This window comes from Dipteris shenzhenensis, chromosome 18 (genome assembly GCF_047967505.1).
Source record: "Dipteris shenzhenensis isolate YYH24624 ecotype China chromosome 18, Dip_SZ_1.0, whole genome shotgun sequence".
NCBI classification, from domain to species: domain Eukaryota; kingdom Viridiplantae; phylum Streptophyta; class Polypodiopsida; order Gleicheniales; family Dipteridaceae; genus Dipteris; species Dipteris shenzhenensis.
In genome coordinates this window covers 47629153-47652976 of record NC_141613.1, presented here as the reverse complement: position 1 = coordinate 47652976, position 23824 = coordinate 47629153, and the positions used below count along the sequence as shown (strand labels likewise).

At 39.4% G+C, this 23824-nt stretch overlaps 1 protein-coding gene across 1 annotated transcript in view; it reads right to left on the bottom strand.

The window, feature by feature from the left end:
- Nucleotides 1-15856: 15856 nt before the first annotated feature.
- LOC147891329 (Rubisco methyltransferase family protein) overlaps nucleotides 15857-23824 on the bottom strand; it is a 36285-nt gene continuing 28317 nt past the window's right edge. The window contains exons 11-12 of the mRNA XM_087389963.1: nucleotides 16941-17075; nucleotides 15857-16080 (exon numbers count right to left, since the gene is read on the bottom strand). Of these exons, the coding sequence (XP_087246089.1) occupies nucleotides 15964-16080; nucleotides 16941-17075 (252 nt within the window). The 3' untranslated portion in view covers nucleotides 15857-15963. The remainder of the gene's footprint in view (nucleotides 16081-16940; nucleotides 17076-23824) is intronic.

Below are 23824 nucleotides of genomic sequence, written 5' to 3'. Positions count from 1 at the left end.
TTGAAAAAGAAACAGGCCTGCAAATAAAATGCCTAAGGTCAGATGGAGGGGGAGAGTACCTCTCAAATGAGTTTGCAAGGTTCTTGTAGGAGCATGGTATAAAGCAACAATATTCATGCAGTCATACCCCACAGCAAAATGGAATTGCAGAAAGAAAAAACAGGCATATTGGAGAGGTATCTCGGGCTATACTAAATGAAAAAGATCTACCAGATTATTATTGGGCTGAAGCAGTTGCTACAACAGTCTATATAATGAACAGGACTCCCACTGCAGCAATACATGGCATGACGCCAGAGGAGATGTATACTGGTAGGAAACCAGATATTTCTCATTTGAAGATTTTTGGTTGCATTGCCTATGTCCATGTGCCAGATGAGTTGAGGTCCAAGTTGGATCCAAAAGCTGAGAAGTGCGTCTTTATTGGTTATTCTCTGCAGCAGAAAGGGTATAGATGCTATAACCCTTCTACACGTAAGTTCACAGTGAGCAGAGATGTTGTTTTTGATGAGGAGCAGCTGGTATAAACCAGTAAATGTGATGATTGATGTAGATGCACAGAATGGTAATGCTGCACAGAATTCACAGCAGCAATCACAAAACATCAGTGGACCTGGAGTGTCCTCTAGCAGTGGTTCACATACTTCGCCATGGACAGGCAGATTGAGATCAGGAGAATCTCCTCAAAGCAATGCAGAGAGTGGTGTGCGTGCAGGTATCACGAAAAGGAAAAGAGAAGGTAGATCAGCCCATGTTTGATGTGAATGCAGGTCACTCTTATGTGGATGGTGAATCCAGTGGCTCAGAACAGAGCATTGATGATGAGTTGGGTATTCCTTCTGTTGTTACACCTGGAGTAAGGAAGACCAGGGATGTTTTGAGAGCACCTGGAAGTGAGCCTATTTTGCGCAGGTCTACCAGGTTTAGGTATCCTGTGGATAGGCTGAAATATGATGGATTTACAGCCATTCACTATGCCTATATGGTCAAAGTGATACAGGAACCAGAACCCACTTCTTTTGAGCGAGCCATGGGAAATGAAAAATGGGAGAAAGCCATGGATGAAGAAATGGATGCCTTGGATGCTAATGCTACATGGGAATTGGTGCCTTTGCCTAAAGGCAAGAATGCAATTGGTTGTAAGTGGGTTTATAAGATCAAGCACAATGCAGATGGTTCTATGAATAGATACAAGGCAAGATTAGTTGTCAAGGGGTATGCACAGACATATGGCATTGATTATGAAGAAACTTTCAGCCCGATTGCAAGGATGGCAACCGTAAGAGCAGCCATTGCTATGGCTGCATCAAAGGGATGGTCTTTACATCAGATGGATGTAAAGAATGCCTTCTTGCATGGTGATTTGCAAGAAGAGGTCTTTATGGAGCAGCCAGCAGGTTATGTTCATGCTACTCATCCTGAGTTTGTTTGCAGGTTGAAGAAAGCCTTGTATGGCTTGAAGCAAGCACCTAGAGCATGGTCTGACAAGATAGGACAGTATCTTGTCACTATTGGCTTTCAGATTTCCAAGGCAGATTTCTCACTCTATGTGAGAAAAACAGAGAAAGGGATTATGCTACTGGTCATTTATGTTGATGATCTGATCATCACAGGTGATAGTGATGAAGATATCCTTCATGTGAAAATGCTATTGAGGCAAAAGTTTGAGATGAAGGATTTGGGAGAGCTGCGTTATTTCTTGGGCATTGAGGTGATTAGATCACCAAGTGGGATACAGCTCTTGCAGAGGCAGTATGGATTGGACATGCTGTCCAAATATGGGATGATAGGCTGTAAGCCTATTTCAGTTCCTTTGGAGCAGAATGTGAAGCTGAGCACAGATGCAGGTGAGCTTCTGGAAGACCCTACTATGTACAGACCCATAGTAGGAAGTTTGATTTACATGACTACTACCAGGCCAGATTTGAGCTATGCTGTTGGGTTGGTAAGTCAGTTTATGCAGGCTCCAAGGAAACCGCATTTGGATGCGGCTAGATGCATACTCAGGTATGTGAAGTCCACATTGCAGTATGGACTATTTTATGAGGCTGGGGTTCAGATACAGTTGCATGGATACACTAATGCTGATTGGGCTGGTAGCATTTCTGATAGACGATCTACTGTGGATATGTGTTCTCTTTTGGGAGTGCTGCAGTCACTTGGAGCAGCAAGAAACAGCCTACAGTTGCCTTGTCGAGCACAGAGGCTGAGTACAGGTGTGCAGCAATGGCTGCATGTGAGGTAGCTTGGTTGCATAAGCTACTCTATGATATGCATCAGTCTACAGATGGGCCGGTTGTCATTTATTGTGACAACATGAGCAGTATACACTTGGCAAAGAACCCAGTCTTTCATGCTAGAACAAAGCACATTGAGGTGCATTATCACTATGTGCGGGAGAAGGTTTTACTAGGTCTTATTGATCTAGTTTATGTCAGCACAGAGGATCAGGTAGCTGACATATTCACGAAAGCATTGGGTGCAGAGAAGCTGCGCAAGTTCAGAGACCTACTTGGTGTGCAGGATTTGGGATTGAGCTCGAGGGGGAGTGTTGAGATATCGAGCTCCACTCGAGATATGCCAGGGTGACCGTTGTGTACTTATGTCACCGACTTGTTAGCTGGAGATGCGGTTGGTACACCGCCCACGAATAATAGCTGGATGACAGCTATCCTTATCTACACTAGTTCGTGGCTCAGTTAGTATGCCACCTTAGTTAGTTGAGTTTGGTTTGAGACCCACATATAGGGTTCTTCTATTTCTTTGTACTAGAGTTCTTTTGGCTTTCACAACTAAGAAAAGGAAAACTGTTTTCAGCCTCCACCTTTGTGTGTATTCCCCCATTGTGATTGTGAGAAAGCTTCAAGTGAGACTCCTTCCCTCTCTCCCACAATCTTCACTGTGTTAACTCTCTGATACCATGATAGATGGGAAGAGAAAAGACACTGTATGCTCCCAAGAAATTGATTGTATTCATGTTCTAGATGCATATATATAGTTGAGAGATAGGGTTGAGTATGGGTGATATAGCCCTTGCTCCACATCATCTTCTCATGCATTCCAAATCCTTGGTTGGCTACTTTAATTCACACAACACCATACCTTAGCTTATACAGTTGCCTCTAATTATGTGCACGTGGCACCATATCTCTCAACAGGCAATAGGCAAAGGGCTTCCCTTGCCTAAAAGACAACAACAACATCGAGTAGTTCAAATGAAGAGGCACAACATTATGGAGTGTGCAAGGAGCATGATGCAAACAAAGGACATTCCTAACAAGTCTTGGGCAAAAGAAATTTGCACAATGGTTTTCTTGTTGAACTAGATGCTTTACATGACATGACACCATAGTAAGCATGTAGTGGAGATAATTGCAATGTCTAGCATCTTAGAGTCTTTGGGTCAATTTCATGTGCCCATATATAAAAGGATAGGAGGGATAACACCAGGAGATGCTAAAAGGCTAGAGAAAACTATGCAATTGTTTCATTAGGTTTGGATATGAATATGTGCATCATATTTCAGATTTGGAATCTCCTTATGAGGCTTAGCATAAGTTAGATGTGCTATTTGGTACTATCTCTCATAACCCTAAATTGACTTTGAAGATTGAGTTCTTTGAACTTAAGATGAATGGAGACTCTTTTGCAGCTCATGTCAACACTCTGAGGAGTCTTATAACACAATTGGCCACAGTCAACTCTCTAGTCACTAAAGATGATGCAATGGCTGTGCTATTAAAGAGTATGCCTCAGGATTTTGACTATGTTGTGACTGCTTTGAAGAATCTTCCACTTGCCTTCCTCTTTCCTTTGGTAGTGGTGGATTCACCCTCTTATGATTATTGATCGCTTGACTAAATCCCACAAATTCTCCTTCATAAGCACAAATTTAATTTTCATTTGCTAAGTATGGAAGCCTTGGCCATTGAATTTGTCTATTTTAAATGTAGCCATGAGAGGGTCTTACCTTTATAATTAGGCAGTGTCAGCTCTCTTACAAACGGCTATAAATCTCAACCATACAAGTTCATATTGCAAGCAATGAAATCAGAGAATTCTAGTCTTTTTTCATTCGAAGAATAATATAGCTTTTTCTTCACAAGCTTTGTAACATTTCTATTGACATATCTAGGTCACCTTCTTTCTTCTTCTTCCCTTTTTCTTTAACATATGAAGAATTAGAAGAGAAACAAGAGCTAGGCAACCACATGAAAATTTACTATCAACAAAGTATTCATGGCATATTTGAACTTGCATCCAAGAGTGAGAACTGCATTTTGGTTGGGTATGCAAAAGAATATGAAGCTTATAAGCTATACAACTGAGGTACAACCCCGAAGCTCATAAAATGTTTACTTCCTATGATGTGGTACTTAATGAAAATGTAACAAGCTACTTTCCATAATGAAGAATAGAGAAAACCAGATTTGTAGACATCCATAGAATATGAGATATTTGATGACATGCTACCTAGTATGAGTAGGAGCAGTCAACAAAATATGGGACTATCTTCTAGACAATCTACAAGTTCTCATCCACAGAATGCATCTCATGGTTAGCATGACCAAGAATCCAAATCATCCAAGTAGATGTCAAGATATGCAATGAGGTTAGTGGATGAAGTAGAGAGCCTAAAAGGACATGAAGCCTAAAAGATAACTTCCTGAGAGGCCACAAAATCCAAGAAAGTGATTCATACCATGAAAGAAGAATATAATAGGTTGATACATAGAAGAAGAATACAATGGCATTCTAAAAAATGAAGGTTGGGAGTTGGTGGAACTGCTCAACGGAAACGATGTCAATGAGTCTAAAAGGTAAAGCATAAAATTGAGTGGAGTGTAGACAAGTATAAGGCAAGATTGGTCGAAAAATGATGTGCTTAACAAGTGGGCATTGACTATAAGGAGACTTTTGCACTGGTCACAAGGATGAAGAAAATCTACCTTATTATTTCTCTTGCTTGCAATATGTGGTCACACTTGCATCAGATGGATGTCAGAAGAGGTGTAGATGTGGTAGTCAAAAGGATTTGTGGAACAAGGATCTGAGCATTTAGAGTGCAAGTTAAAGAAGGAAATTTATGGTCCTAAGAAAGCCCCACTGGCTTGGTACAAGATTGACACTTGTTTCATATGCAACAAGGGTTCATGACAAGTGAACTTGATCATGGTGTGTATGCGAGGAGAAATGCAAATTCTCTTACAATTGTTAAACTCTATGTGGATGGCCTCATCATAGCAGAAAGGAAGCAACTACAAGATGATCAAGGAAACCAAGGTCAATCTTTGCAAACTATTGGAAAAGCATCCTTTGGGATGCTTGCATTATATTTTGGGTGTTGGATAGAGCAAATAGAGATGGCATATTTTTGAGCCAAACAAGGTACATTAACTCCATGTTGGATTAGTTTGAAATGTTGAATGCAATACCTTTAAATACACCTAGTGAAACTAGACACAACATGCAAAAGTTGCATCATTTTTAGATCCTACATTAGAGAAACAAAGCTCATCTACATGATGACATTAACACAACCTAATATTTGTGGCCTTGTGAGCCAAATCATGGCAAATATGTGTATCAACCATTGGAATGGAGTGAAGAGGATTTACAGATAGTTTAGTGGGGCAAGCTCATCTACATTAGACCAACAAGAAATTGGTAAGATCATCTACTTGATGACATCAACAAGGCCTAATCTTTGCTATGTAGTAGGGCTTGTGAGCTAGTTCCTGTGTATCAACCATTGAAATGGAGTGAAGAGGATTTACAGACACCTTAGCAGAACAACCACTCATAGGCTTGTATATTTGATAGAGAACCCATATGCAAAACCATAGCTTGAGGGGTTCTATGATGTAGATTGGGAAGAAGGCCCCAAACACGATAGGCTAGTATATTTGGTAGTGAACCCATATGGAGGATTACCAAAAAGTGAGTGAGGAAAAGTGAACGAACCAAAAAAGCGAGCAAGAAAAAGCAATCGAGCCAAAGAAAACAAGCAAAAAAAAACAATTGACAATCCCCTATTTTAGTAGCAAAAATATCTAATTACTTCAAAATTCCATGAGAGAGTTGTACAAATGTCATTGCCAAGCATCATTTGTAAATACACACCCTATCTTTGCTCACTTTTCCTCATTCACTTTTTGGTAATCCTCCATAATCAAGTTCTCTCTCCACACCAACGTAAATGAGATCAATAATGAAACCTTCCACATAGATCAAAAGTTTCCTAGGATTCCTTGAATGGAACAGTCCACATTACATGCATGTGCAAATGCTTGGTTCTTGAAACTCTATTTACTCTTGGAACAAAACTCATGTTTTGATTTTCTTGCAAAAACATCCCTCCCCAATGACTCACTCTTACATCCCACCAATCCAACAAAATATAAAGACTAGGTACATCCCTTTTTCTAAAATTTGAATTAAACTCTAAAACAAATCAATCTTTGCTTATAGAAATCAATAGTAGAAGCCAAAATAGACAATATATTGGCATGGTCCCTATTAGGTAAACTATCCTCTAGATCCAATGCAACAAATCGGCCAAATATTTGCCTTGCCATTCGGTTTGATATGTTACATGACCCCATTTGGATTTGTCAATCAAAAGATACTAGATGTAAAAAATCTCATGTTTTGAGCCAGAACAGGGAGTGTGTTCCTTGTTTTGCCCCAAAACATGAGAATTTTGATGTCTTATATCTTCAGATTTACAAATCCACATGGGGTCCTGTTACATATCAAATCAAATGGCAAGGCATGATTTAGATTATTATCATGCCATTTTGCACCATTTTGTAAAATTGTATGTATGCATCAAAATGTGACTTTAACGGAATTTTTATCAATTTCTTGCACCAGATTTAGAGAAAGGCTACCTATAATAGGAAGCATGTTAGAACTCTATATATATTGGCCAAAAACAATCAAATATTTTCTATGCAAACTCATCTAATTAAACTATATAAAACACTTTCACCAAGATAGAATTTCAATATTATGTTATGATCATATTCAATGTTGAAGTTTTTATTGAATAGTGCACTTCAATTGTATACTAGTTGTTGGTAGCCAAACCATTTCTATGCATGTTCATCTCATGAGAATAAAAAACACTATCACAAATGTTTTGGATCTTTGAAATTTTAGTTTAGCTTTTTTTAAAATTGTTGAGGTTGGCATGTTTATTGAAAGTCTTTTTTTCTTCTCTATGTATTTTCCTTGCTTTTTAAATTAACTAAAAGGACCCATGCATTGTAGAAGAAGTAGATCTCATCCTATTTGGCCTTTGGCTCATTATAAGAGAGATTTGAACTTGTGCGATTGACTAAGAGACGCCATAACTCATAGCTAACTAAAGAAACTTGATAGACTCTATCGATTTAACAATAAAAACCCTTGGCTAGCTTGCATGAGCTTAGGTAAAATTCATGCCTTGCTTAATGGATGACCATTCTGCAAATTATCAATTGATTCATCCATAGTTGACTAATAAAAAATGGCTCACCCTGAAAATTTGAGAGCTACCATGCTTCCAAACTAGTCCCACAAGGAGTGATAGCCTCCACAGGCCATCACACAATGGCTACAATGACAAGAGAATTGACTTCTCTATGAGCAATTGTTTCTCTATGGGAATTTGTTCTTCAAAGGCTAACAAAAATCAGATGAGCACTAAGCACTAACTTTCATGGAATCCCACCTAGCATCCTAAAACTTAATGACCAAGACTCAATTGAATCATGGTGGCACGTCCCAAATTTGACCAAAGTTTGTCACAAAAGATAGAATAAAACCATAGCTCAATCATGACAAAAGATAGAGCAAGGCATTGCCCCTTCCCTAGAAGATCTATTGACCAAAATTCATCACCATATATACACAAAAACTTGGTTTTCTACCTCTTAAGAAAGGAGACGTCATTTCCATAGGAATATTCCTACATTCCTTACACTTCTGTCACAACACAATTGTTCCAGCAATAGTTTTTATGCAATTTTCTTAATCAAATTACCAAAATCTAGGTGCCCATAGTTAAATTGAATCCTACTTCTAATTAGGCTTGGGGAGAGGAGGCATTGCTACTTCTAAATTTATGTTGCCAAATTGATAAACGACATGATATAATAAAATCACTATTGCTGAGGAATCCCATTGACACACTGATTCAACTAGCACCTTTGTTGCATTTGAATAACTTAGTCTCTATATGGATCTCAAGGCAACTAATTGTCCCATATTTCATACTAGAAGACATGAAATTCAGAAATAGATATTTTAAACCTAGAAATCAACCTTGAAAACCAAGAGAAACCACATGATAGAATAGGAAAGCATTTCAAAAAATGTACTCTAGAGCAAAAAGATACATTTGTTCAATCATACTAGCTTTCTCCTCTTCAAAGAATTGTAGTTTCAAGACCTTGTAGGGTGTCCCTCAAGAGTATAGTATCCTAAGTGTCCTATTTTGTTATCCTTACTTATGTAGTAATATTCTAATGTATATGCTTTGTTTGTATTGTCTGATGTGGAACTTCAAAGTTGTCATTAAAAGGTTGATGAGCTACAAAATCGATCACAATTTCAGAAGGGGTTTTTGTTTTATGATGAGCGATCCTCTTAAGAGGTTTGCCATGTGGCTTATATATTTTCTATTAGTTGGTAGGCATGTGATGCTATAGATTATGTGTTTCAAATCATATTCTTGCATTGGGTCTTCATCGATGGCTCTTCTTTGTTGCCATTGCAATTCTCCAAATGTGTTTGCTTTGCAAAAAGTACAATGGATTCAAACATTAGTAATGCAATAAAAGGTTGGCTATTGCATGGAAGAAATAATTATTTTTATTTATTTTCCATGGTTTAATTTGGGTGGCATAAATGGAACTCTGTTTTCTCTGAGCCATTGGTCGTATAGCTTTTGTTGAAAATATAGGTAATCTTTTTTATTATGATCATAGGGTTCATGGCATCATGTGTATCACGAAATTGTTCCATAAATTATTCTAGAATTGTGGTAGCTTGTTATTGTGTTGTGTCATTTATTAAATCCAAGGACACATTATATCCATAACATGGCAATTCAAATTTGTATGCATTGTGTCCAGTAGTTTTCGAGATTTGATGCTATCAAGAAGCTTTTTAAACTCATTGAATTTGATGTCAAATTCAATAAGAATCTCTTTTAAGTAGCCTTGTTATCATTACAAGATGTGTGGATGTCGTATTGCTAGTATCTACTTCGTATTGGTACTAACAAATGTGGGTTTCAATCTATGTAGTTTATCTAGAAAGTGATAAATGTGATGTACCATTGTGTATCGAACACTTGTTGGATCTTGCTTTTCTGGTAGTTAGTTGTTTTAGTTGTCGATGAAGTCCCAAAGATCCTTAAAATAAATGGACCCATTGATGTAAGTAGATGGGACTCACCTCCACTATTGACTAGATAAAATTGTCTTGTTTTTAAGTGGAAGTCTTCATGGTTGGTGTAGAGTTGGTTGACTTGGCATCATCTTTATATAGCTCAAACAGATGTTGTAAGTACAGGTCAATACTAAGTGGAAAAAACAATAGAGTTTGAGCATGTATGCATTTTATCTGTGTATGTAGTAATGTGTATCTTATTTCCATCTATGGCTTTGATGCGATTGGTAGAAAAAATTCTATATGAGTAAAGACACGAGAAATAATAGGTAAATTTTTTAGGTATGTTTATGGTGGGGGTGGGGCAGGGTGTGTGGGGGGGATGTAGATTGTATTTGATTGTAAATACATACCTCTAGATGCCTCGTGGATTTGTTGGTTGTACAATATCCAGTGGCATTAGAGTGAAGTGGTCTGGATGTGGACAATTGAGGATTTGTAACTTCAATATAGTAACCCAGATAGCATACCTACAAATTCTTCTTAAAAAATGAGTAACACTTTGGTTGAGATGGTTGCGCCTTGTGACATGTGACTCGTGATTGTGTATGCAATGTTAAAGGGAATGTTGATTTGTGGTACTATTTACCATTCAAGTCCTTTCATTGATGTTTAGACCATAGTATTGTAATTGTGGCTTTGGTTGTTGTTGATGATAATGTAATTTTGATTAATGTACCTGTGCTTGCTGTATTGATGTCATAAATTTTGCACATTGCTCCATTGGTAGCACCGATGGTGAGATCGATGTTTTTTGTGATCATTGCATTTGCTCCAATGCTGATTTTGCTAATCTCATTAAAAGTGTTGTCATTTAGCCATTCTTGGAGCGGTGGCTCATTTTCGGCACTTTATGAAGAGGGATATGAACAATTGACTCTAATAGATGCAATTTGTTGATCAAGAGGTCATTCTACACACATCCACTTTGTGTGTCCATATATTGATATTTTTTCGTAAATAAGTCTAAGAGTCCGTTCTTCATCGACAATGCATGACCAAGACATCCGGTGATCTGTAGTTCTATAGGCTTTCTTTGTCTAATGACTGGAGGAAGGCCAAGCATGGTAGGTCTTGTGCATGACGTACTGAGAAATTAAGATGATACATCTTGGCACGTGACTAGTGTGTCGATGAAGTGAGATGGCAAGCAATACATAATTCCTCCTGATGCTTACAAAATGGTGGGAGCTATGCTAGGTCTTCAAATAGTATCAACAGCTTTTGCATAAATGGATCAAGTAATGCCCTGTTGGTGACGTTCACTATTTGTCGGACCACCAAAACAAAAGTCATCCTATCATCTCATCAATGATAATTGCATCGGCTTCCTTGATAGCGTTTTGTAACTCATATGTCTCGAGGATACATAATAGGTATTGATTACTACATGCAGTAACCTTGAATTGGTAGTGGACTATTGTCATAGTGCTGCTTAACCGTATTGCACCTTCTCCAATTGATGCGATTAGTAGAACCATCTTGTTTTGTGAGATCAGATGTGAGACATAGTATTTTATGAGAAAGCATTTCTCACCTCCTCAAGTTCTAGTGGTGGTGTAATCTTGTGCTTGATGTTGAAAGTGTTCTATAGATTGAATCATGCTTAGCTGTAAGTGTTGCATCAGTAATCATCCTAAATTTATTTAACATTTGTAGGATCGTGAATCTTTTCTAGTTCTCATGGATCATTGCTCAAAATTTGGTGCCTCAAGAGGATTGTCTAAAATGAATGTGACCTTGTTTAAAATCGTATTGATCAATTGGTCTGTGTGATTTGTTGTGGCTCCATTATGTGTGCTTCATGATGTACATCTCAAGGTCCTCATTGGACATGAGGCCGCATATCTAACATTTGATGAAGTACAATTTTACCGTGTTGTTGTCTGATATGAGCTTAGACTCATTTCTAAAGCTCTTTCTTTGTAGAACTGTATTGTAGAAGAACCTTTTCGATTGATGACTAGGGTGGTATTATGTGAATCTAGTCACTCTCTAATTTTTGACTATGTGATTATCGAATACATCAACACCAACATTGTTGTGAGTGGGTTGTTTGGCGTCATGGATTACATGTGTCCTATGATACTCATAGAATGTGGTATCCTCAAGGTATGCTGGTGTTCGAAAATAGAAGTCGATTGGATGCATGACGATGATGTGGTTCTTTGAGATCATTCGTTGATGTAGCATAGGAGGAGAGGAGTCAACATAGTGAATAGACTCGCTTCTTGTGATTTACGGGCTCTACAAGCAATTAAGTGCAACTCTTGTAAGTGATGTAGGTTTTGATAGAAGATTTGTTGCTATGACTTTTACTTTCAGTGTGTCAAGGTTCTACAACCCAATCGCCTAGCATCTTGTAGGCGAATGTGTAACTTTCCCATCGGCTCTGTCTTCCTAGTATATTTAAGTAGGTAATGAGACATTGCCGAATTTGTCACACGTTGTATGTTCATGTGGGCTCCCCACAGGCATGGGAACATCGAGTGGTAAGAAACAATGTTGCATGATCAAAACTTGGACAAAAGTAAAGCCATCTCTGTGTATGGGGTACTAAGGATTGGTTCAAGGTGTGGTTGTATCTCGCAAAGGGAACCCATACTTACATGAATGGTGTGTTGGTCCTATGTAGCAACTACTTTGGCTTTCATAAGACTAAATTATGCAGTCTTGTCGTTGGAGCATGTGCCTAATCTTGTTTGGGAATGTATATAGTAATCTCACTTGTTATTTGTGGACGATCATCTTCATGAACCCATAATATGAGGTGTGCATGGAGTGATCCCTTGTTTTGGATTTTGAATCGAAGAAGGTGGTGTTTGATATGACCCAATAGACCATTTGATGATACCAAATATGTTCGCATGAATAAATGGATCCATGTGTGAAACACAATTGCAAATTCAACTGGACAGTATTTCCATGAGGAATGCATTATGATGTTTGTCATTGTGTATTCAACACCTCACTGAAAGTAAATGTTAATAAAAAGTCCAGAAGGCCCCAAGTATCAACAATTGCTAGAAGGTCCTTCAAGTGTCGATGATGCCATGATGGCATTCCTAACATCATGGATGGCATGATGTAGCACAAGACATGCTTGATTGCATCTTGATCGGCTGCAGCTCGACTGCTTCTCTTAAAGTGATCAATGTCACGTTGCAAGCACATTGAGTTACTACTATTTGCAATCATGATTGCTTGCTTTAATTGATACATGATTCACATCTATGGTTTGTAAAAAATGTAGATTGAAAACAATGGTGTACTTAGATGGAAAATTGAATGGATCCATCATAGTTACCAAGCCCAAATAACAAACCCTACAACCTCTATCATGATGTCAGAGCAGGCACTATTGGTTGCAAGAAGCCTGCTCACCTAGATGATGCAACCCTCACTGATAGCATTTCTCCACCTCTAGCTGTATTGATGCAAGCTTGTGCATATCTTTGGTATGAAAAGCTCGACGGTTTGCAAGTTCTACCATGTTCTACAACAATGATAGTTCTGGCTATGATTTTGCTATTGACGTGGGCTCAAATGGTGTTGACTCTTCATGTATTTGCAAGATACTTGCGATAAGCTTGGAAGGCAAGATGCTTATGCCTATCTTGATGTTCGAGCATTTAGCCATTGTTTTATATTATCGTACGAAAAAATCATTCTTGATGTTGTATGCAAGAATTCTAAAAGCTTAGCTGCCACCACGACTTCTTGTGTTGAAGTTCTATCCATCGTTGGTTTCAACCGTGAAATTAATGGATTGTCCAACAAAGATCTTCGATTGAGAATGCCTCGTGCAATTGTGTTTGTTGTTGACGCCACTGAGATTAAGATGTCCACTATGCTCAGGAGAAATGTATGTAGGTGGTTTGGCTTTAGCAATCAACAAGCATAATCTAGTAACAAGTGAGCAACGTACATAATTGTGTATTTCATGAGCAACCATGACATATTATGCATGTTACTTGGATACCCAACTATTCGCAGATACCCAATTGTTCGCAGGGCTCGATGAGAATAACATTTCTAAGTGTTAGTATGTGGTCTGAAATGGTGGCAACATTTAGGACCATAGATTTGTGTTGCTTCGATTGGATTGGTGTAGCACCGCACATTTTGCACAAATGTCCATCGATGAGAAGATCGAGTTACAGACAACAATCCATTGATTGTATGGCTCTTCGATGGTTGCCCACAACAATGATGAAGGCTTTAGGGATAACTTTTTAGATATTAATTTGATTTTTCTTTGCTTTGGATCTCCTTTCGTGGTGTGTTAGCAAGTCATTTTCGATGTTCCATGAAGGTATGATGGTTGCTTTTCCAATGCTAGCTCATGTCATTATGCCTACACTTTTGAGAGTGTCAACTCCTTGCCATGGTCTCATGCCACATTTGTTGTTCATTGTAGCTATACCATGGTTTAGAATATGCCACATGGCTTCATAAGATTCAAGAATTTCATAGGACGCTCTAGTGTTAGCCAAGTAAAAATATGAGAAGGACCACCAAATCACAAATACACTACTTGGTTTCTTTAATAGCTAGAGTATCACGACGACCAGCCCAAGCAGCTTCTTGAAGCACAAAAGGACTTGGCAAACAATAGTCCAATATAGGCTCTTGTACAAACTTTTGTCAAATGGACATCTATGCTTGACCACCCAAATACTCAAGTTTTATCTAACCCCAAGAATCCCGCTCTTAAATCGGAGAGAGAGAGAGAGAGAGAGAGAGAGAGAGAGAGAGAGAGAGGTTTATTAACATCTGCAAAAGACCTCACAGGTCCATGAGATAAACTAAAAGCAACCAAGAAGTGACTTACTACATCTAGATAACAAGAGAAAATGAATTGCACAAAGCCAATTCCTCCCAAGTTCTTATAGGGCAATACTACATTCTAATACTACCATATAGGGATCTTTATTACATAGTGCTTAATCAATGTTTGCCCATCTCATTAGACTGCCCATTTTCTTGCTTTGCATGCCTCCTACACTTTGGTGAGTTCACTATTTCTTTGTTTGAAATCGATCGGGGTGAGCTCAAATATCCAAATTCTTGTACTCTTCAACGTGCGTGTTTGTCTGAGGACCTTAATACTTGCTGCCTTCCCTCTGAAGTAGACATGTGCTTGTGTGCCATTATGACTAACATTTCATACATCATTCTCATCCATTCAACTTGCAAAACTCCCTTTTTAAGGTATATGATAATACCATCTTTGTCTTTCTCATCATCATGAAGGTACCCATCTTTTAACTCCCCAACTTGTAAGATCATTCTTTTAACTCCCCAACTTGTAAGATCATTCTTTTTATGATCGAGATTCCTGCTCTTTTACTTCCATCTAAAGGTTAGCTTTATTACTCCCTTGTTTCTTTCATCTTGTGGCTGTGTTTAGAACAATGGCCTCCTTCCCACAATACTCGCATCAAAACTTGTGTGCCAAGTCCTTGATCGTCATCTTACCGAACCTTGCTGCCTCATGTGAGCCAAATTCCAGTTATACTTCCTCCTATGTTCATGTAACAAAGTCAAAAGCATGCTTTGAATATTCATATCCGTGTTAAGCCTAAGAACCCTCACTGTATCCTCATGTTTGGTAGGCGGACTCAACATCAGGAGATCTTGGCCTTATCCCTTTCATATTCACACTGAGACCTCCAAACTGTTTTATTAGTGTTTGCAAATGCAAAGCTAATGAATCACTTTTGATCGCCCTTACAGAAAACATCCTGCTTTTAAACTACCTTCGAATTCTCATTTTGGCTACAAACAAATTCTGGATATTATCCAATTTTTGGCAGCAGACTTTGTAAAAGTTAAGTGATGACCGCAGAGTGCTGTTCTTAGAATTCCATAAGCTCTCATTGGTTTCCAACAATGGTATCTTCTCGATAAGTAGTTGCAAAGATGAGAGGATGCAGAGAATATAAGTCTCTAGAGAAGAAAAACTAACCATATGCAACCAATATGCACGCTACCTTGCAAACAAGAACCAAAAAAGATAACCACAAGAATGACACAAGGAGGTGAAAAGCAGGTAGGGAATCACGGAGACGGGATGAATGGCAAATGAGAATTCAACAAACGCAGCACTTCAGCAAGCAAGCGACATCACTTGCATGACTAAAGGGTCTATATGAATAAAGTGGTTATATGCAACTTACAATATATGATAACATTAGACCCGTCAGAGCATTCACACAAAACTCATCCACCAAATTCCATTTCGAGAACTTCATAAGCTATACCTGCCCTGTTTGTGAAGGAACACTGTGCTGTAGACACACGTCTTTTAACAGTATATTAACCTTTCTCATTAATTTTCATAAATTACAAATAGAGAATATTAATACCACATACATGTCAAAACAACATTATAATAAACATACGACCTGTACAAAGCCTTTTACATATTTGAAGGACCTCACCTTCATATTACTAAAGCCTGGCTTAAAGGAAATCACCTAGGCTTGATAATAAAATTCATGCATAAAAAATTGACTGTCACTTGAAGAGTTTGCTAAGCCCATATAATAATCCTGGTCTCTTGGAACTTGCAAAAGAAAAATGCTCTTTAGGATCTCTTTTTAAACGCAGATCCCGCAACTTAGTTCGAAGAACCTGTCGGACAAGCACAACTGTCTCTCTTAGAGGGCTATCAGCATATACATTCAAACCTGTTTCATCTTAATGTACTTAACAATTGTGTGGCCAAGCTTACATCCAACCAATTTCAAACAAAAGGTACATGTACGTGGCATTCAATCACAACCACATAGGTTAGGTAGGCATCCCATGATTACATAAACCATGAGAAAAACATGTCACAAACACAGATTTTCCCCAAACACATACCAAATCACACGAAATTCAAAAACTTTGTATCACTAATCCCTAACAAGTGCAACCAATTGCAATGCAGCTCTAATTTTGCCCCCAAAAAAGCAGAAATCTGCAATGGAGCTCTCAACACATGGCATGCCAAGAGGAGGCCATCAAAGAGGCGAAGAGGGAAGGCCATGAGTCAGCGAAAGGAAGCTACGTGTGCCAGCCATGAGAAAAAGAGAGAATGAAAGTGCGTGGGCCTAAAGGCACAGAGTCAAAGAACCGGACTTGGTAGTGCACAGAGAGACAGAGAGAGAGGGGAAGGGGGGGCCGGGGCAGATGTAGCCACATGCAGGGGACAGACTAATTTGTGGGGGAATAGTTAATTGGGTAGATAGAGAATGAGAATCCTTGCTTCCTGGAGGGACATATTAACAAATGTGACTGGTCGACCACCCATGGTTAAAAAACATCAGGACAAGTAAATAATATGAATTATACCAAATGCCAACACAGCTTTGCCAACAAAGCCACAACGTACAGGGAGTTTCCACATTTTACTCATAATTAAAATTAAACTGAAACATGAGGCAAGAAAAGGCGTTTGGCTATTAAAACAAGTCTAAAATAAGAAAAGCTTTAGCACATGCACCTACATTTTGTGCTCGATACAGAATCCTTTGTTCGCCCAGACATAATGCACAAGACATCTTCATCTTTGTGAGATCTCTCGAAGCTTGATTTGGTAAATCTGCCTTCATTATATCGCCATTTGAGACTGCTTGGTTGTCCTAGAAGCACCAGTCACAGCATTTATTCCAAAATTAGTCTGCCTTTAACCCTCGAAATCCTCATAAGAAAACATTCTAAAAGACATGTTACCCTTATATTGGATATAGAAGCAGTGCCCAAGGTGGTCACTGACAAAGAGCAAATGAAACGCACAAAGAAAATAGGGACAGAAATGATTGAAGCGACATACGACTTCTGAAGCAAGGAGACATTAAAGGTGGTGACAGAGAGCGCGCACCAGAACTCCTAGTTGGGTCGCCCAGTGGAGCTCAGGTTACTCATGGATGACACGTGACAAAAATAACTTCCTACACATGCAGTGTATTCCTTTCTTTTACTTACAGTTGCAGCACTAGACTCTTAGGGGTGTACTAGACACCTCTAGATCCTCCAGTAGGGGTGTTCTCTCCACATATGTATTCTGAATCCTTGGCCTTAATAAACCTCTCTCTCTCTCTCTCTCTCTCTCTCTTTGGCCTCTTCGTTGCCCCTCCCCCTCCCTTAGTGCCTCTCCCCAGCCCACCCCCAGCCCCTGCGTGCCCTAGCAGCACCTCCCCCTCCAATGGCACAGCCTCTCAGTCCCCTCCCCACCCATCTTGCCTCTCCCCAATTCCTTTGAAGGTAGATCTGTCTGCTGCAGTTCTGAATTTGATCACCATTGGCCTTGTTGGTGCATCACTTTACCCACTCTATAGGCTGCCTCAAAAGTCGGATTAATACCCATTTTGTTAATGAAGGCTTCAGCATCGCCCATCAGGGTGTCACCCACTGCCAGCCCTTTAACAAGTACATTCAAAGCTCTGCTGTCCCTCCCCTTATCTTAATCTAGAGCATCTGATATAAATTCTTTTTTAGGGGCTGAATTACCTTTTTTGTGCCACCTCCTTCCGCTCTAGCATCTCTTCCTTTCCCTCAGTTATTTGCTGCTAAAATTCAGCATATTTGTAAGCCATTCCATTTACAATTTTCTCGTGTTTCCCCTATGTAATCTGCATGGCTGCCATTTCCTTTCTTAGTTGCTCATTTTCAGATATCATGTAACATGCAACGGTTAATGATTGTGTAATCACAGTGAGACCTTTAAACCTTAATGTGAGTCATCTTTGCATATGCACCACAGAGAGGAGAGAGAAAGAGATAAGGCTTAGAGATATTGAGTTGACAACCAATTGGGTCCCTATACCCCACTGAGGGCCCCCTCCCCAATATCTGTAACACATCTACAAAACTCTCCTCTACATTCTTGGATCATTATTGGATACCCTATTTCAATTTTATTATAATCACATGTTTACTAACCACATTGTGAGTTCTTGTGACACGACATCACACCCCGACCGGTTATCTTCTACAAATACTAGGTGCATGGTTATTCACAGTTTAGAGCTCTTACCATGGCTGATCATCATGTATGCTATCTTCAGTATAGATTTTGTCACCTTCAGCGTGACCACATTATTTATAGTGCTAGCATATGAAACCTTCAGTGTGACTCTATCACCTTCAGAGTGATCTATCACCTTCAGTGTGATTTGTCACCTTTAGTATGATTCTACCATCTTCAATATGGTTTACTTTTGCCGTCTTCAGTACGGACTTGTTTACACCATCTTCAGTACGGTGATGGATGGCATATTAGTCACATCTAGTGATAGGATGCTGGAAGCTAGTGCATGAGGTAGACTTCACATCAGTAAAGTTTGACTATTTCCTATAGGATCACCCTCCACCGGATATTAAGTTATCAACATGCGGTATGAGATTGATGATGCTTCGCACATCCACAAGGGTTTTCCAACACCCGATGGGTCTTTGATACCCATGGTTTATTCCTGACACCTTCATATTGGCTTTGGGGGTGAGCCTTGGTGTGTTGGAAATGATGCTTAGCTTAATGAGGGAAGATCAAGTTCACGTAGTGTTTAACTGTGAGGTAGATGTGATCTTCACAACCCTTAACTTGAGTGTTAGGTTTAGCACCTTGATCACTCACATGCACATTAGATAGAGCACATGGAGGTCTAAAGGTTGGTAAATTATGAGTTGTCTAGTCAAGTTATAAGCCTAGCAAACCTAGGATGTGCATTTGTTTTAGGCCTATTAATTTAATTAATTGGGTGCATGGGAGAGAAAAATTTTTAATAGACCTAATTAAAAGATTAAAATAATTCCTAAAAACTATTCCAACCTAGAATAACCAATGAAATACTACAACTAGAAATATGATACTAGAAATAGTTTTTCAGATTTTTCACAGCTTTTTCAGCCTGCTTTTTGTGCTTTTTGAGCTTCTATAGCTCTCTGCTTTCACCCAAGGTCTATAAAAAGTTTGGGCTCAGTTCCAAGCACTCAAATTGCTCTCTCTTGCAACTCCTTGCTGCTCTCATTGCAAATTCGTCCTCTTCTTAGCCATCCTCCTACTATCCAACTTGATGAATTGATGGAATTTCTGCTTCAGCCTATGTTGCTTCCTTTCCAACGCCCAAGACGAGTCACGAGGCAAGTATTCTTCGCGTACTTCTTTTCTATTAGTCGCTCTGATCCGTTTTTTGTCTTCCAAGTCACCAGAAGGTGATTTTTAGATTTTGTTTTCATTCATAAGGCTTCCTAAAACTGATTTTATCTATATTGAACATCTTCCTTTCAATGTCCAACGATTCTAACCTCGTTTAGGTTGAAAACGCTAACCGTTTCTACTGTGGGTTACGGAAATAGATTGATGCCAATATGACAGTTCCGGAGAACTTTTCCAGAGATTGGCAAGTATTGGGACTCTATTCACCTAGTTTTCACCGAGGACTACCAGTGGTTACTTTTTCTACACTATTTGTATAGCTATGTATTAAGTCCTCCTATTTTTCATTGATTGGGAAGATCATTGTACATGTTTTGGACTACTTATTCATGTCCTAGGATTTCTAGGTTACCCCTAGTTCTATCTGAGAGTCTGCGTTACTATTGTGATTGAACCTGAGCATCATTGTAATAAAAAAACATACCTGGAATTAGCCCATGTAGGGGGTGCACCTCATTCACACCCAATTGGGTGCCGGACTCTCTTCTATTATTTTTTCTTCTTTTCCAGTTCCTTTGTGTAAATTTTGATTGATATGTATGTGGACGTTTTTCTCAAAATAATGGCTATTTGAAGTTCTAATTTTATTGAGTAATTCAACTAAAATTGTGCTTCCGCATAGCAACGACTCTATAGGTATCAGAGCGTGGTGTTCTTTCCAGTTGAAGAGCTTGATAAAACATAGCCTTAGGTCAGCTTACGAAATCCTATGCACATGTTTGTCAGATTGCGTGAGAGTCTATGTTTATCCCAAGCTTCAACATGGTGAATACTAGGAGAACCAAGGGAGAAACTACAAAGAGAATAACCATGGCATCCAAGAAGACTACCAAGGAAGCAGCAAAAGATTGATCGGATGCAACCAAGTTCACTTTGAGGAGGAGACTCCGGTGATGCCAGAGACCGAAGGAGAGCCCGTTACAAATGAGATGGCACCCGATATCTTTCAGCTTTTTGATTCTTTCAAAGGTGAGATAGACACAGATTTGAAGAAGAGTTTTCAGCCCATCAATAATGCACTTCAGGACTCATGGGAGAAATCAGTCTAAGAGAAGAAGTGGAGAAAGCAAGTAACCAAGGAGAGGCCAACAGCCAAGAATGTGGATGGAAAGGACGTACAGAGCACCTCAAGAGGAAGGAAAGGAGACCTAGTCCTGTTGGTTTTACAAGTGTAGAGAGCATATTATGAGGATATACCTAGATGAATCCAGGAACATTCCCAAACTCATCCTCTAAAAACAAAACATAGTGCAGCTTCAATCTCACGATAGTCACTCATAGATTGAAAACCAAAAACTCCATTACGCATAGTAGGACTCATGAATAATGCACTTCAAGACTCATGGGAGAAATCAGTCTAAGAGAAGAAGTGGAGAAAGCAAGTAACCAAGGAGAGGCCAGCGGCCAAGAATGTGGATGGAAAGGACGTACAGAGCACCTCAAGAGGAAGGAAATGAGACCTAGTCCTGTTGGTTTTACAAGTGTAGAGAGCATATTATGAGGATATACCTAGATGAATCCAGGAACATTCCCAAACTCATCCTCTAAAAACAAAACATAGTGCAGCTTCAATCTCACGATAGTCATTCATAAGATTGAAAACCATAAACTCCATCACGCATAGGCTACTATGACATCCCCTCTGACGTCATCAGCGCCCACCAACAGTGGGTGTAGACCATAGTATTAAAATATGCTCATCCACACACCCACACATACTTGAGCATCCATTTATACAAAGTCTTCGTACTGAGTTTCTGTCGGCACTCTGGAGGTGAAGGGCAGACTCAGCCATGACGAAGGCTAGCACTAAAGGAGAAGGCTAATAAAAAAGTAGTCCAAAATCTCTTCATTCAAGCTACAACTGCTTGTGAAGTCGATACAATTTCATTTTAGTCTCTCCCAAACGAGCATCTAAATCTAGCTGATAGGGCAACACACCAATTAAGATAGAAAGAATTATCGCAACACCAGTAGGCCGCAACTTGGACGAAAACTTCACAAGGTGAAATTTGCATGTCCGCTAATATGACAGAAGTATATACCTAGATGAATCCAGGAACATTCCCAAACTCATCCTCTAAAAACAAAACATAGTGCAGTTTCAATCTCACGATAGTCACTCATAATATTGAAAACCATAAACTCCATCACGCATAGTAGGAACTAGCTACTATGATATCCCCACTGATGTCACTGAGGAGGAAGATGAGCTTCAGGATGCGGTGAGAGATGATCCACCAAGAAAAAATATGAGAAGGTGTTATAGATCGGAGTCATCAGACATGTCAGACTCGTCTTGGGAGACATAGAGATGACGGCAACGCCATGCACTGAAATAAAATCAAGTTGGGAGAGAGGCATGTGCAGATGTCCAAGTATGATGGCGATCATAAGGCCGAAGTACTCTGGGGATGGATTAGTAGTTGGATACTTACTTTGCACGTGAGAAGACCACGGAGGAGGCAAAACTGAATTTTGCTTATTTGTTACTCATTGGATCAAGGTGCTATTTGGCACTAGGCCTTAGAATCACAAGGTATGATGCCAAAACACAGACAAATTCTGGACAACACTCCTAAAGGTGCATACCTAGAAAAGAAGACACCACAAGAGCAAGCACATAAGTATTTCAGTGGTTTGTAGGGTACTCTCCAAGCCGAAATACAATGTTTCAATCCAAAGACTTTAAATGACATTATTCCCTTGGCTCTGAGAGTTGAGAAGAGTAGAGGTGATGGTGAAAGATTCTCCACTAGATAGGATAGACTTCTACCGAAAAAGGAATCTTTAGGTCAAATCCAAATCGTGGAGGCAGCTTTTATTCAAATCAGCCACAAGACGCAACACCTAGAGGGAAGCAATTAGATCAGCAAACTGTCAACATGTATAAGAAAGAAGGTTTATGTATTAGATGTGATGGTGCACATAAGTTTTTGGATTGTTATTTTAGGAAAGGGAAGAAACAAAAGTCAGGACAGTCCATGGGAGAGGAGGCAACAAAGGTCAAAGCTTGTCTTGGAAGAAGAAGAGGAAGAAGATGGGTCAGAGACTCAAACCTTGAAGACATGGGGTCATATGGAAGACACGCTAGCCTTATTCTTGTTTGAAGACATGGGGTCATATGGAAGACTCCGGAGTTGGCATCATCGTTGGGATTTGTTCCAAATCTTGATCGTGGGAGAAAAGCTTCTGCCGCTTTCTATGAACTTACTTGCATCAGTGGGTAATAAACTAAGAGTACATATTCAAGAATACTTGGACCACATAGACTTCCAGGTTGCTCGGATAGTGAAAACAAGATATTGGGACCATATAGATTTCCAAGTTGGTGGATGTGATATTGGGATAGCTGTGGCACTATAAGATGCAGCCCGGTTACAACTACAGGAAGGAGGACGAGACATCACAAGGTATTGGGAGGGTCATGGCGCTATAAGATGTAGCTTGGTTACGGCTGCAGGAAGATGGTTTAACAAGGAGGGCAAGACATCACAATTCAAGCTGGAGTTTCGGGCAGCCTTATACTTATGGTGAGTCACATCCATGCGCAAAAGGCATGTAAGAATCAGTTTGTTCCTATTTAATTTATGTATGAGAGTCTAATAAGGATGGGAGAGTCTAATAAGGATGAGACTGAGGATAGTCTCACCCACGGATAGGAGAAAGTCCTATAAAAGTTAAGGTCCAAGGAAGGATTCCTACAAGACTTACCTAAATCATTGCTACCTACAAGACCACAGGATCTCGCTATAGACTTGATTTTGGGTAGCACTCCACCCAATAGGCCTTCTTACAGAGTTAACAAAGAACCACAAGATGAAATTCAAAGACAAGTCCAGGAACATGTTGGAACATGGACTGATTAGACCAAGGAGTTCACCTTTCTGTTCTCCAGTACTCTTATCACTTATGAAAGATGGATCATGGCGGATGTGTGGACTACAAGGCACTAAACAAAATGACTATCAAGAATCGGTTTCCAATCCCTAGGATTGATAAGATCCTAGATAGTTTAAAAGGAGCCAAGATTTTTAGCAGGATAGATCTTAAGAGTGGATATGATCAGGTACGGAATGCCCCTTGAGACATCAACAAAACAGCTTTCAGGGCACCACAAGGACTTTATGAATATTTGCTAGTCCCTTTGGGTTTGAGTAACGCTCCAGGGAT